Below are 14785 nucleotides of genomic sequence, written 5' to 3'. Positions count from 1 at the left end.
TTCACATATATATTGAAGACATTCTTAGCATATTTGTCCCCAGTCATGGTGTAATGTTCACACTTCAATGATATTAGTAAATCATGGTATTGTTACTACTGCTGTCCAAGGCTTCAGCATGGGAGTTTGGTGTAACTTATCTCATCTATCCATAATGGCATGTGTTAATCCATTCATACACTTACCAATTCATCCAGGCATCCATCAATGTACTGACGTATTCAGCCATTCATCCATTTATAAACTAACCCCACATATACACTGTTACTTTCTCTCTCATATATCTATACACTCATTCAGTCAAGCAAGCATTGACACCTTATTAGTAACACATTCACCCGACCACACTCACAAACTTGCCAATCACTGAAGAATCACATTTGTTTATAGCATAGCCTTCAATTTTCCAAATTTGAACTAGCTAGTAGTTTGCCAGTACTTGTTAACTCCTCCAGCTGTGTCATACAGATAAGTGCGGCTGTCACGTTCCGTGTACATTGTGGCAGTGCTCAAAATATATTTAATATTCTACAGTTACTTGGATTGAATACTTTCTTACCTGATTTGGAGGGCATTTTTCAATGTGAGCCACAATTGTTTCTTTTGGAAGTCTCACTAGAATATAGGGGGCGGTGTTATAGAGCGCTATGTTATTGCCATCAAATGTAATGATGCTCAGTTCAGATAGTACAGAACACAAACCTGTAAAATACAAATATTTGCATGAGGTACAACTTTATTCATAGGACAAACTTATTGCCAAATAGTACAAGCAGCAGAATGCAAGAACGTGAAATGATGATGCTAGGGAACACATTTACTCCATGATTTTTGGGATCTTCAAATATTTAGGGTCTGATTTAGCATTTAGCGGACGGGTTACTATGTCACAAACGTGGCGGACAGGATATCTGTTTTGTTTGTGATGGAGTAACCTCATCCACCAAATTCCAAATCAGGCCACTAATTTTGTTCTTTAACAGACTTCACATTATTGCCAACCACAAGATTGTCTGTATCCAAACTTCACCCGAAAGCATGCTGTGAAATATGGTCAGACATCAGGTTCTTGTAAGATTGTCTCTAAACTCTTGTATACATGTTCTGAATGGTATCGAACACCTAATTGTTTGTACCTTTGTTGATAGCTGCTCACAGTGTGGCTGTGACAATGTAAAGGAATTGCACAAATGTGAGCTCCAGTAGCTTTTTTATCAGTCCATACTATTTGCCAAGACCGTACGTCATAATTCAAATCTATATAGACCTGGTGCTGTGTACACTTTTGATTAAAGGCACACATTTAACCAGAGTGGTAATGCAAACCACTACACGTCAGGTGTTTTTCATCATTCATGCTTTATGGCACTCCAAGGGCTTCCTCAAAGCAAGTACATTGGTTTGGAATGCCTTCCCAGGTCTCTTACACTAAACACTTTGAACTTAATTTAACACATACAAAATACTTATACATCTTTCAATGATACCTTAGCATGATTTGACTCTTTTAGAATAATCACTGTTTTGAAAAAGCTTAACAAATGACATATACTAACACTCAAAGCTCCCTATTTTGAGTAGCCTGCATGATTCTGATCCCTTGTGTACATTTCTACATGTACAACTTTATAAATAATGCATGGGAACTTGAAAATGAATCCTGGCTTCCAACTGTGGTCAATACAATTCTCTAAAGACTGGATAAATGCAGTCATATTGTCTTGTACCAGATACCAACTTGGCCGTCAAATGAAGAACATCTTTAATAGGGGTTAGTGATGAGACTGAGGTGCCCATGAGTGGAATATTTTCAAAGTTAATTCTGGATACTCAAGCCTGGACCACGATGGCAAAGCTATTTGGAAGAAGAAAATATCTAACTTTCTTGAGGGAATGCTATACAGAAATGTCCTTGCATGCTACTTTTCAGTATGAGTAGCCATATACAGGTGAGAATCCACCCAATGTCACAGAGATTTTACCTCTTTGGAAAAAGAAATGTATAAAACTTGCACTGTGAATTTCTAATAACCATTCTCTTTCGAAATTCACACCTTGAGGGTGATGGAGTAGGATCAATTCTGTTTTTCAGTATTAAGCTGTAGATGATGTACTGATGTCCAGATCTAGGGCAGTTTTCAGTGTGATAATGTATTTGGTAGTTGAGATCTTCAAATAAATTTGTTTGTCACCCTCATACTGGCGGATTTACTCACCTGCTCTTTCTATCAAAAATCAAAGTGATTCCACGTATAAATTGAACAATATAGGAGTCTATGTCAAACCTGAGGTACACCACAAGCTTCTTGTGTCAGCTTTGACATAAAATTGCCCAGTCTCCCCACATTTGGGAAGGAACAATGAGAACCAGCTCAATACTTCAACAACTATACCCATACATGACTTCAGGACCGCAATGAGATTATTGTGGTGGACCATGTCAAGGCCTGCAGACAAGTCTAGTAGGATGAGAAGACAAGCAGCATAATTTAGTATGCAATGAATGTCATTCAAAATACTTAATGTGACAGGCTCTGGACTGAACCCACTTTGGAACCCTGACTAATAAGGTGCTACAAGGATATTCATCCCAAGGTGATCGATGAGTTGAATGGCTACTGATTTCTCTAAAACTTAACTCAGCCAGGGCAAGTTTCTTGCAGGGCAATAGTTCAAAATTTTAAAATCATCCTGAGGCTTTTTTTTAGAAATGGACCAATGTGCCCTGTATGAAAGTGGCCTTTTTTGCATGGTTACTCTCCCACGTTTTACCTGATATTGATTCTGACTTGACTGAGAGTGTGCTAGGATCCTGCTAACCAGGCCCCAGCACCAGTGTAAAACTGTACCATTGTTCCCACAATTGGCACCCCCTGGCACACAGCTAAGTCCCTTGCAAAAGGTAAAAGGTACCAGTGGTACAAAGGGCTCTGTGACCAGGGAGGGTCCCTAAGGGCTGCAGCATGTATTGTGCCACCCTAAGAGACCCCTCACTAAGCACATGCACACTGCCATTGCAGATTGTGTGTGCTGGTGGGGAGAAAAAGGTAAAGTCGACATGTCATTCCTCCCTGGGTGCCATGCCTACCAACCACTGCCTGTGGCATAGGTAAGTCACCCTTCTTAGAGATGCCCTCTGTATTTTAACCAACCCTTTAGTGTAAGGCTGACAAGTCTGTGCCAGCCTGACACTAAAAGATGAGCTTCTGACCCCAGGGGGTGAGGGCCTTTGTGCCCTTTGGAGTCAGAAACAAAACCTGCTCTGGAGGTGCTTCACACCACCCCACTGCAGGAACTGTAACACTTGGTGGTGAGCCTCAATGGCTCAGGCCTCCTGATACAGTACCCTAGGGCACTCCACCTAGTGGAGATGCCCGCCCCCTGGACAAAGCCCTACTTTTGGCAGCAAGTCCAACAGAAAAATTTGGAAAAACAGGAAAGAGTGACCACTCCAGCTAGGACCACCCCTAAGGTGTCCAGAGCTGAAGTGATCCCCTCTCGGCAGAATCCTCCATCTTGGTTGGGGGACAAGGACCAATAGGGTCAGGAATGTGGCCCCCTCCCCAAAGGGAGTGGGCACAGGAAGGGTGTAGCCATCCTCAGGGACAGTAGCCATTTGTCCACTGCCCTCTGACCACTGTAACTCCCCTAAGTGTAATCCTTACGGGCACCACTGAACCTACCTCACTAGATTCCTGGTGACCTCAAGAAGAAAAGAAGCAAGAAGAAGGACAACTAAGCCAACCCCAGCAGAGAAGACTCCAGGCACTAACTGACTTGGCCCCAGCCCTACCGGCCTGTCTGCAGCCTCTAAAGCCCTGCTACAAAAAGGTGGTGCTTCCTGAAGGACCAGCAACCTCTCCAAACCCCCCAGAGGACTGCCTGCCCACCAGAGCACCAAACACTCCTGAGGACACTGGCCCTGTACACAAGAAACCGCAAGAAGTATTCCAGATTTTCCCCGGTTCCGTGAGTCCTGTCCACTCCCCACCTGCCACCCACGCCCAAGGTTCAGGTGGCCCATCAGTCCAGAGCATGTCACCCAGGCAATTCTGACCTTGTGTCCACCCTGGGTTGAACCCTCCTGGCCAACACGACAATGCCTGCAGGCTAAATCCGGAGGACCCCCCCGACCATGAGAGAGCCATAAGAAGATTCCCGACACCTAAAAGTACCCCTGCAGCTGCAGTCCCCTGGCCTTGGAGAATCCGATCATAGGTCCAGCAACATTCAGCAGGCATCCTTCCTCCTTGTCCAGCCTGCAGCATCTTTGTGACCCTTGGGGTCCCCCTATTGAAAAGCTTCAGGAGCCCTCGCCAGTGCTCACCTAAACCCTCCAGGTCTGCCCTCCGAAGTCACGGGTACTTACCTGCTAGCAGACCTGTTTCTGAGTTTCCGAGTGGCTGCAGTCTCCATAGGATCCAAGTTTAAATGTAACTTCAACTTTTACCTCTGCACCCGGCCGCCTCCATGTTGCTGGCGGTTTAAGTTTGTGGTCATCCTGAACCCCAACCAGTGGACAACCTAACCCTCAGAGCCTAGAACTGTAAGTTGAGTACTTACCTCAAAACTGCACTAACACTTCCCCCAGACTGTTCTGGTAATTGGAGTGTCAACTTTTAAAAGTGAAAAGTGTTACTTGTCTGTAAACCGTTTTTATTTGCAAAATCTAAACAAAGTGTCTGTGGTACATATGCTCAATACTTACTTGCAAATGTACTTACCTGCAACGAAATCCTTTTGGTTCTAGAAATAAAGTAACTATATTTTTCCAATATCAATACTTCGGCAGTGTGTGCCTCATTTCATGACTGTGCGTGTGTGTGTACAACAATGCCTTGCACTACCCTCTGATAAGCCTAACTGCTCAACAACACTATCACAAACGAGAGCATTAGCATTCTCTACTATAGCCTCTGTTTAGCCTCCGGGGAACCCATGGACTCTGTGCACCCTATATCTCATTTTGATATAGTATATACAAAACCAGCTCCCTACATGTCCATACTAAAACAACAGGGACACTCTTTTTTTAGGGACACATTTATTAAGCTGGACTGTATGTTACCTAACAGCTAAAATTACTTTTAGAAAACAGAAGGAATAGTGTCACCCTGGTAGCAGGATAGATGTTTATAATCTTTTCTAGAAAGTTCTCAGTTATCAGAGTGAAGCTGGTCCAGGGTTTTGTATCTCTTGAAATTAATGAGAACGTCCGAGGTAAGGTGTAAGCCATCTGCATAAAATTCCACATCATTTGTGCATTTTTTGAGAAAAAGTCCATGAATGTATCCTATTTGTTTTGTGATGTTTATAGAGGATTCTATAACAGTGTGGATCTTAGATTGGAAAAAAATTACCTTAATAGAGATCACCATTTGCTTGTAAAACTTCCTAAAATATTTTAAGGCAGAGAGTGCTAAGGGGCCTTTAATACTCTGCACAACCTTTTCAGTTTCCTGAGTTTTCTTCTCATGCTAAATAGTTCGGCAAAGAGCCATGGGTTTGTTCTACATCTTATGGACTTTGGACCAGATTTATCAAAGTGTGTGTCTCCCTTGTGTCACACAAGGTGATGCAAGGGCAACACAATTTTTAAGTCAGACCTACAAAGCCACAAAAAGCCACCTTGTGTGGCCCCGTGTGGCTTGGTATATTTGGAGTAACTCAAAGGCAGCACAATTTTCTGCCTTACGTTACTCAGATCCAAGAAGGCGTTACATGGGTGAAGAGTGGTTATTGCCACGTATCCACCCATGCTTTTTGCTGCATTCCGAGATTTACCATGAGTAGTAAATCTGAGAATGCATCAAAATTGTATGCCTTCCCAACAGAGGCACAATGAGGAGGAATAGCTTTATATCTCCTTGTTGTTTCTTGCAGAATGCAGTACACTTAGAAAGAAAAAAAAGCGTCTAGCAATTATTTTGTGCAGGAAGGTGTCCCTTCCTGCACAACAACAATCCAGTCTGTAAAGCAGGCACCATGGCACACATAGTGCGCCAGCGCAGTGAGAGAGCAGGGATGTGCCATATCTTGGTAAATATGGGGCATTTCTGGCCTCTCTATTTGACACAGCGCAGCAAGTTGTCATGCTCCATTGCGCTGTGACAAATGTTGATAAGTCTGGCCCTTGATGTTTTTTGGCAAGCACAATTAAGTTGACTGCCTTTAGCTCTACTGTAGCTGTGAAATTATTCATGTACGTCTATAGATGTATTTGACTGCCATCTACCGCTCAAGACTCGAAACACATTTTAAGGGCCTTGGACAGAGGGAAGAAAGTGTATGAGAAAACGAAGTAAAAGTGATTCACCCAATCCACTTCAATTCGGCCTAAACAGTCAACTTAGTGTGCACTGTGAATTACTACGTTGATAATTCTCCCTTTACTATGGGTTGAAGAATCGGAAACTCAATGGAGGTTTTGTTGAGAGAGTATCTTTTTAGGGCCTGAGCATAGCTATCTGATGGGCAACACTGATTCATTTTTAAATTTCCTAGCTAAATATTTTGGCCTTTTAATACCTGTTGTTTGCTTACAAAAAAGAAAGCAATGAAAGTGTTGTGGCCCTTCCCGGGTGATATTTTAAATGAAAGGAGGATGATGTGTTTTGAAGAATTGTCCAGGCAAATGAGAAAACTTTTTAAAAACTCAAATTTTGTGAAAAGGATGTTGACATTCTTTTACATGTCACTAAAAATTGGTGTCAACACTTTCTGCTCTCACTATGTTGTAACCAAGGGAAACTAGGTGTGTCTAGGATGGGATGTGACTCAAAACTGAAGCAAGTTTCAACTAGGAAGACAAAAACAAAATGTAAGGTTGATATAGTGTCATCGAAGAGGTGTGTTAGCAGAACAGCAATTGTTTAAGCATACTTTTAGGGTGTGCTTAGTGATAAGCATAGTTGGCTGATATTGTACATTTTGTTAAACTATTTGAAGTTGGCATGATTCCTGCCTATCCCAACAGATCTGATCTCACCTCTGATAGTGGGCATGGCAGAGCTGGCTAAACACATAATGGTAGGCAGTGAGATTAGCCATTATGTGTGCTTAGAACTGAACTATAACAGACAATCGATTGGAAGAAGGGCTATTGAAAATCAAAAAGTAGCTGCTGAGTGGAAGCAGCATATAGTGTGTGATAATGCTGTGAAATGCTTGGAAAAAGCAATGTTGATCGCTGATGATTTAACCTTTTTTATTTGAAGTCTTTCTCAGTTGTTCTTATTAGGATGTTCTAGGACAGGTATAAATAGGCTGGGTCCTGCGTGACAATGTCTTGTAAAAATAGTACGCATCTAGGATGATTGCTGCCTTTAAGAGAAAAAAAGTGTGTGCAGGACCTCAGGGTCTAGGTGGCAGATGAGGAAATGGCAGCTGCAGAACTGCCACCTCATAGGGTACCACTGTGTGTCACATGATAATGGCTCCCTTCCGACGGTCACCCATAAGGAGAAAATATCACACGCTGGCAGGGATGGCAAGCTAGAAACCACCGGATTTCCAGGGCTTCTTTCAAAGCTTTGAATACACTCCAAGTCATTCGTACCGACCTCAGCAAGCTTTTTTGTTTAGGAGGGTTTGATGGAGGAGAAGGGGCAAAAGCACCTCTTAGGTACTTCTTAGTGAAAGGCCCGCCCCTTCAAGGCCTTACACTTTGAAAAGGTGATGCAATTTGAAATGTAACTTGCATTTTAGATCTGCAAGCAATGCGATCCAGGGCCTAATTGAATTTAACAAACGGCCTCCTTAAAATACTGTGCTGGGTAGTGTTGCATCCTCCCCAGCCCAGTAGCATGCAGAAGAACACACCGCACATGGAGCTTGTAGGTAACATCTTTACTCATCAGTGTACAACATTCAAATGAACCCTCAATATCCCAATAACCATTAAAGACTACACCCTAACCCCTCCCAGACTGATTATGTAATGTCCTTTATAATTCCGCCCCAGTCACTGGGTCCTAACATTTACAGTTCTAAGACACTACAGGTAGGAAAAACAGCCACTGAATGAATTTAATTAAAATGAATAGTAAGCCGCTCATACAGCAGAAGTAGTGGCCACCTGGTCTCAGAACTGATTTAAGGGAGACAATAAATCAACAATATTTCTATAGAACATTGTTGTGAAATTTGTTCCCTATAAAAACACACCTTTGACCAAAATTGTTTGTTATTATTCTGTAAAATGCGGTACAAATATATTTTTAGTAGATTTTAAAGCCAGCCTTGCAAAAGAGTGTTGTGTTTAAATCTGCGCAGACCCATACAATAGTCATTGATACTTTCAAAAGGAACATGACACTTTGCTCACGTTTTCCTTTTCAACATTCAAGCTGATACAATTTAAATGTTTTAAATCTGAACACCACAGAACTGGGCCTTGCTGCTTTATATCACACTTACAGTTGTACCTAACGTCATATCTAACTTTTAAATGTTAACTCTTGGTTGATTTTATTAATGCCTTTATACTGAAACACTAAGACCTAGGCCAGAATGAGACATTGCTGCTTTTTAGTCTATCTGATATGGTTTAGTCCCACGTGTAGTTGGCGTACGCCATACTACAGCATATATGAGGTAGCGTGCCTGTGATGCCACATTCAAAGTTTGCATGATTGTACAGTGGACGTACATAAAAATAAAATATAGCACTTAGCTTTCCCAAAGTGGATAGCATTTAAGGCACAGAGCACTTGCCATGAGTGCTCAAAATGCCAGAGGGCGAAATTGCAATTTATATAGTTAGAAAAGGAAAAGAATAAACACAATGAAACATGCAGTTTGAATACACAATCCTTTCTGTAAAATTGTTGTGCAGACTTTGTATCAAAACAATGTAGTTATTCTTTAGCCCACAGATAACATTGCATTTCTTTATGCTGATTAATTATGTGATGAAGGATTAGCGCTAGATACAAACTAAAACTGATGCCAAAATAAGAGTTTCAGTGGCCCTTAGGGATTCATGATACAGTGAGGAATAATTGCCAAGAGTAAGACTGCTCAACTGGAAAAAATAACAGTCAAATGCTTTAAAATGGAAAGTAGGCTTCAATAATCCAATAGAGAGAGAGGAAATGATTCCTATCACTACAAAACATGCATTATAGAAGAAAGAGGGACCACCATATGAGTTTGCAGACGAAGGATGCATCGAGGACATAAAGAAAGCATGGAGGCTGATGGGCCATTAGAGAGGGAGGTGGAGAGTGAGACGCCTTGAAATTCTTAATGCAGGAGTGACAGTATCAGTCAGTTTTTGGCTCCCACCGTTTCTGTGTCATTGTATTTAGTGAATAACCAGATTTAGTATCTGGTTATTGTGTCAGATGCTCTCAGTGAGAGCCATGCATAACAAATGAGGGAACGTATAATGCAAACAAATTATAATGGCTTTACTGCTTTAGCGACGTGAAAGATCCTGAGATTCCCATCAAATTGAGTGTTAAATGCATTATATTGCAGCGTGAAGGCAATGTGAAAGGCAAATTGTGTCAACAATCTATGTTGTCAGGGCAGTTTATTTGATGCTATTGCCTGTGCTAGCTGGAAACCAGTGTTAATTGTTTGGTTTGAGGTGTCTTAAAGTCTCCAAATATATTGCCAGTTTATTTTGATTTATATACAAATATGCATTCTCAGAGATAGAATTATCCAAAGAAAACAACTTACAGGGACACTCCCATTCTGGACAGCAGGTATCAGTGTTAATTTGAACTGGCATTCCTCGAAAGCCACAGTCAGGTTTTTCCACGTTCTTGTAGCAGTTTTTGGAAACGTTGTACAGCATCCACCCAGTGTTGATACAGACGTATTGACTGCATCTGTCAAGAGGTTCGATGTATCTTGGCTTTTGCAAAACAAGAAGAATTATTTACAAATGTATACACACTCTAGACGCAATAGCACATTTTGACTACTTTAAACATGCCCATTTAATATTCTTTAGCATAATGTTAGAACATGTTTCTTGCACAACCACTGGAAACCCAAGATAGCAGAGCCATGTGACCATCAGTTTTTGATCAGACAGGAGTTATCACGAAATTTCACAAGAATTGAACGCACAGCATGCTCTTCAAAAATAGAATGCAGAAAGAGGGATAACTGAAGTTATACAGAAATAAGACGTTTTAAATAGAAATACTGTTGTTGTAGATAATCAATAGATTGTAAATCTGACTATCGCACAGAAAAATGCAGGAAGCAAAAAACTCAAATTCATTTGTGTTAAAGCTTTTTTCTTTGCAAGGAGGCGTAATGTGCATTTAATCTAAGGCTGGTTGGGGAAATAATTGTGGAACTACCCTTATATAAGATAGTCTACAAATGTTCCCATCAGATTTGAATTCATTTATATTCCCCTATGAGCTGTAAAATTGGCTTTATAAGTGCACCAGGGATGAAATCGCTCTGCCCCAAATGGTCAGAAGTGCAATCTTTGGGATTCAAGAAAGCACTCAAATTATTTTTGTTCACATCGATTTGGTCTGTTACATTGGGGATAGTTAATTCATAAAATAGGGATTATCTATATTGAACATAGAGCAGTCATCATACACTTTTCAACTCTCTGTACAACCGAAATAGTTAGGTTAATTTCTGTTATTATGAAATGTAAGTATTCAGAAAATATTAACAGATCCCCTTCCTCCTTAGAGTTGCAATAAGGGTTGTTTACAACATGTTCGGATTCCGTTAACGATGACTGGCAATTACTTTTCAAAGTTTCTGAGACCTTACTAATGATTGACAGCACAGAAACTTGTGTCGGTAGCTGTTCAAATGATCCTCATCCTATACAATATACATGCATATTGAGTAATATTGTCATTCAGAAAACTGTACAGATAGAGTGATCAAATGACCTCCGGTAGCAGACAGGTTTTCTCCCTTCTACTGGGACATTATCAAGACTGCAACAAATCTAAAAAATGTATTTACATTAGCTAATAATATTAAAATATAATAAAATAGATAATGTTACAATAAGAAAAAATAAATCACCAGTCTTGGAAAACCATAACCCTTATGAATGAGTTTTAGTTAGACTTTATCCACAATCAATGTTTGTTGTGCAAACTACTATACTATCCTCTGGAAAACAAGGATAGAATTAATTGAAAGGCAGAATTCATATCATAAGAGTGTTAAAAAGTATGTCATTAAACAGATGATGGCAGGGGTTAGGGCAGTATCAATTAGTGGTTTCTGGATTAAAGTAGTGTCCAGCCGTAACATCAATATTTGATTGACAAAAAGAAAAAAAATAAGAAGTGAGATATGGTGGTGATATTCCATGGTTAAAGTAGGCAAGGTGTTTGTTTATAGTAAATACCTTAGAAATAAACGTATTTTCAAAGTGAAAGATCAGGAGGTGGGTGACGCAAGGCAGTCAATAACATCAATGGTTTATGAAGCAAGACGAGGTATAGTTAAATGCATTAATAATATTTTTGTGGATTTACATATATGTGGTGTGTTAAGACAGTTTACTGGTTACTGTTTGATAGCCAATTAAACCAATGAACACAAGATTAACTAGTAACAGGAGAGTGACAGGCTGTAAACGATGAACAGATAGTTGATTGTGTTGTTTTGGATGTAATTTTGGAATGAAATATCAGAGTAGTCAAACACGTGAAGGTGAAAAATTATGAAGAAATATATAGTGTACCACTTTCTGTCTGGCATTTAATGAGGCAGCGAATAGTGTGTTGTAAATGAGCCACAAAAACGAGTAAGTGTTTTCTAACAGATGTGTTTTGGAGTGAAATACTAGGGAAGGAAAATATATAACGAATGGGGGGAGGCGCATTGGTGAAGCCAAATCAAAAGGTAAACCATGCTATTGGCATAACAAAGAAGGATACAGACCTTTATTTAAAAAAAAGAAAAAAAATACATTCTTGAAATAAAATTTACATCAATATGAATTAATTTTCTGTATATACATAACCCATTATTGATGATGTCTCTTGGATATTCATAGTTCGCCAAAGGAGGTAGAGCAAGGTGTAATTAAACAGTCTATAGGTGTGTATCTTTCTTAACATGATATTAGTAAGCTGATGACTGGAAGGTGCTAAGGAATATCGCATGGTATTGACAAAAAGGAGTCCAATAGTTTTTTAAAACTGTGATCCACATAACTGCTTATCAGGAATTACATCACATGATATTCACATATCACAATCTGGGTTCAGATCTATGCACAGTACTGAAACAACTCTGATTGCAGTCTTAGATCATATAAGATGTTCTCTTGATGATAATAAGTCATCATTGCTCGTGCTGTTGGATTAGTCCACAGAATTTGATACTGTGTCTCACTCTAGGTTGCTTAAGAGGTTGAAGGCTGTAGGAATCCATGGTATGGCTCTACATACCTTCTATCAACCTGGGCCCTTTTAAATCACACTCCATAGAGTTAAACAAGGGGGTGCTCTATTAATCCTGGCTTAGCCCCACTCTATTTACTATTTATGTTGCCCCCCTTGTGAAAATTGTCAGATCTTTTGGATTTGAACCTCTCTCATATGCTGAGGATACACATCTTATAATTTCTTTTGATCAAGATTTGATTGAAGTGAAAGGACGGTTTTCAGCCTGGAGGAAAGCCATCACAGCCTGGATGACAGACAACCTCCTCCAGTTAAGTACCAGTAAATCCAAAATGATGCTGTTTAGCAGGGCCCATCAGCTTTGGACCTCGGACTGGTGGCTTGCTGAACTAGATGTAGCACCAATTCCTAAAACGTCAGTTAAAATCTTGAGCGTTTGCCTGGATCAGTCACTGACCATGAAAGAACAGGCATTGTCAACCACTGTCACATGCTTCTATATGATGTGATTATTGAGAAGAGTCTTTCCTCTACTCCCTATCTCGGTGAGGAAAACTTTGGTTCAAGTGTTGGTTATTAGCTGCCTGGACTATTGTAGCGTCCTCCTGGCATCTACAAATTAAACACTTTTAACTAATTTTCGAGTTGTTCAAAATACAGCAGCTCGGCTCGTACACAATCTTCCACCCAGGGCAGCCTCCTCTCCCCTTTTGTGCTTGCTTCACTGGCTTCCAGTTCGCAAAATAATTATTTAAAAAATGTGCTGTTTAACTAATTAATCCCTGTACAGCAAAGGCCCAATCTATCTTCCCTCTAAGCTTACACCCTACCGATCAGGTTAACTTCTAAGATCTACTGTTAAAGCCCTGCTCATAGTCCATTGGATCAGAAAATCTAGTACAGGAGGTAGATCCTTCTTTTATCTGGCCCCTCTGTATTGGAATCGGCTTCCTTTACACATACAGAAATGTAGTGATCACCTTAACTTCAGAAAGCTTCTGAAAAATGATCTATTTCTGATCTCAGTGATTTCTTACTGCCTGAGATCTGAGCTGCACCGAGATACGTCTCCCAGGGTGATTAGTGCATCTTATGAGTTAAAATAACAATAATAATTTAATAGCATTCCATAATTAAAAAGCGCATTTTCATTTCACTAATTCCATCACTGTAATCATTGTGATGCTTTTGTGAGTATCTAGGATATCACTATATAACTTCCAATTTTCTCAAACAAGTATTGTGTCTCCACCTCCAGCATTATGTTTGGCTTTTGCAATACTATGAGAGATGATGTCAGGTAAACGTTTTATTGTATTGAACTACAAAAAATGAGAAGCCAGTGGGCAGTCAGTGTTTTCATTCTTGACCGTTCAGTTATACCTGAATTCTTTTCTCACGAGGTTGAATAGTGCTCACAGTTATATATATTCGGGCATTTTACATGTTTACATAAAGTATAGATATGGTATTGCAGTTGACCATTGTCTTAGAGTAGTCCATAAAGGATCACATTTTATCCATGACAAATTGCACATCTGACAAGTGCCACATTACTAAAATACTTTAGAGCCTACAGGAAGTAGACCAGAAAACCACTGCTTCTCTTTGTTCTTTCTGTATCTTATTATGTATTAAAAGATTGATCAAATAACATATTTTAATTATCATCTGTTTAAGTTCAAACAGGGTCATCGTTTTGTTTTCAGATAGTATTTACTGTTGTGAATACCCACTTCTGATAGTGGGCATTTGTAGAGAGAAATAACATTAAATGTCAGGTGTACCATGCTCTTTGTCCACACTGCATCCTCAAGGTCATTCAGAATATCGTTCATGTCCTTGATGGGTGATGGGAGATTTAAATGTCATGGTTGAGGACGCTATCAACACATTCCAAAACATTCTGTTCATGAGCTGATACATCAAATGATTGCTCTACCTCCAGGGAACATTCCTGATTTGTGAATTGTGTGTGATAGACATTCAAGGATAATTGGGGTAGAGACCATAATGTATTTATATTTTAGGTCCAGGTAGCTGTTTGTCGTTCCATTCTATTGAATGCAATGTAAGTAGTAGATTGATATATTATTTATAGGGGTCACTGATAGTTTCTCATATGCAGTTTTGGCAAAAGGCTGTCTATCAAGATTGGCTCCGAATGATTCTCAGTCTACACTGACTATTTAGTTGCCTCTGTCTGATTCATTAATTATATTGAATCTAATACTTATAAAGGAATTTAATGTGAGCCTTTGTCTCCAAATAAAGTTTTCATTAAAGGGCTGAGTATTCCACATTTGTCCTCTAGCCTTAATAAATCACATAGAGCCATTTTGGGAACAATGTGAATGGAATTCCCTCAATGTAGTGTGAAGCAAATGTAGAATTGGAGTTAGACCACTTTCAATACTTTACCC

General features: G+C 39.8%; 1 protein-coding gene across 1 annotated transcript in view; it reads right to left on the bottom strand.

Moving 5' to 3' along the window:
• The window catches only part of OTOGL (otogelin like), a 1080166-nt gene that overhangs the window by 290601 nt on the left and 774780 nt on the right, over positions 1-14785 (bottom strand). Inside the window, exons 35-36 of the mRNA XM_069227564.1 lie at positions 9691-9868; positions 560-702 (exon numbers count right to left, since the gene is read on the bottom strand). Of these exons, the coding sequence (XP_069083665.1) occupies positions 560-702; positions 9691-9868 (321 nt within the window). The remainder of the gene's footprint in view (positions 1-559; positions 703-9690; positions 9869-14785) is intronic.

This window comes from Pleurodeles waltl, chromosome 4_1, assembly GCF_031143425.1.
Source record: "Pleurodeles waltl isolate 20211129_DDA chromosome 4_1, aPleWal1.hap1.20221129, whole genome shotgun sequence".
NCBI lineage: Eukaryota > Metazoa > Chordata > Amphibia > Caudata > Salamandridae > Pleurodeles > Pleurodeles waltl.
The sequence above is the reverse complement of the archived record's forward strand: the minus strand, read 5'-3'. Positions and strand labels throughout refer to the sequence as shown.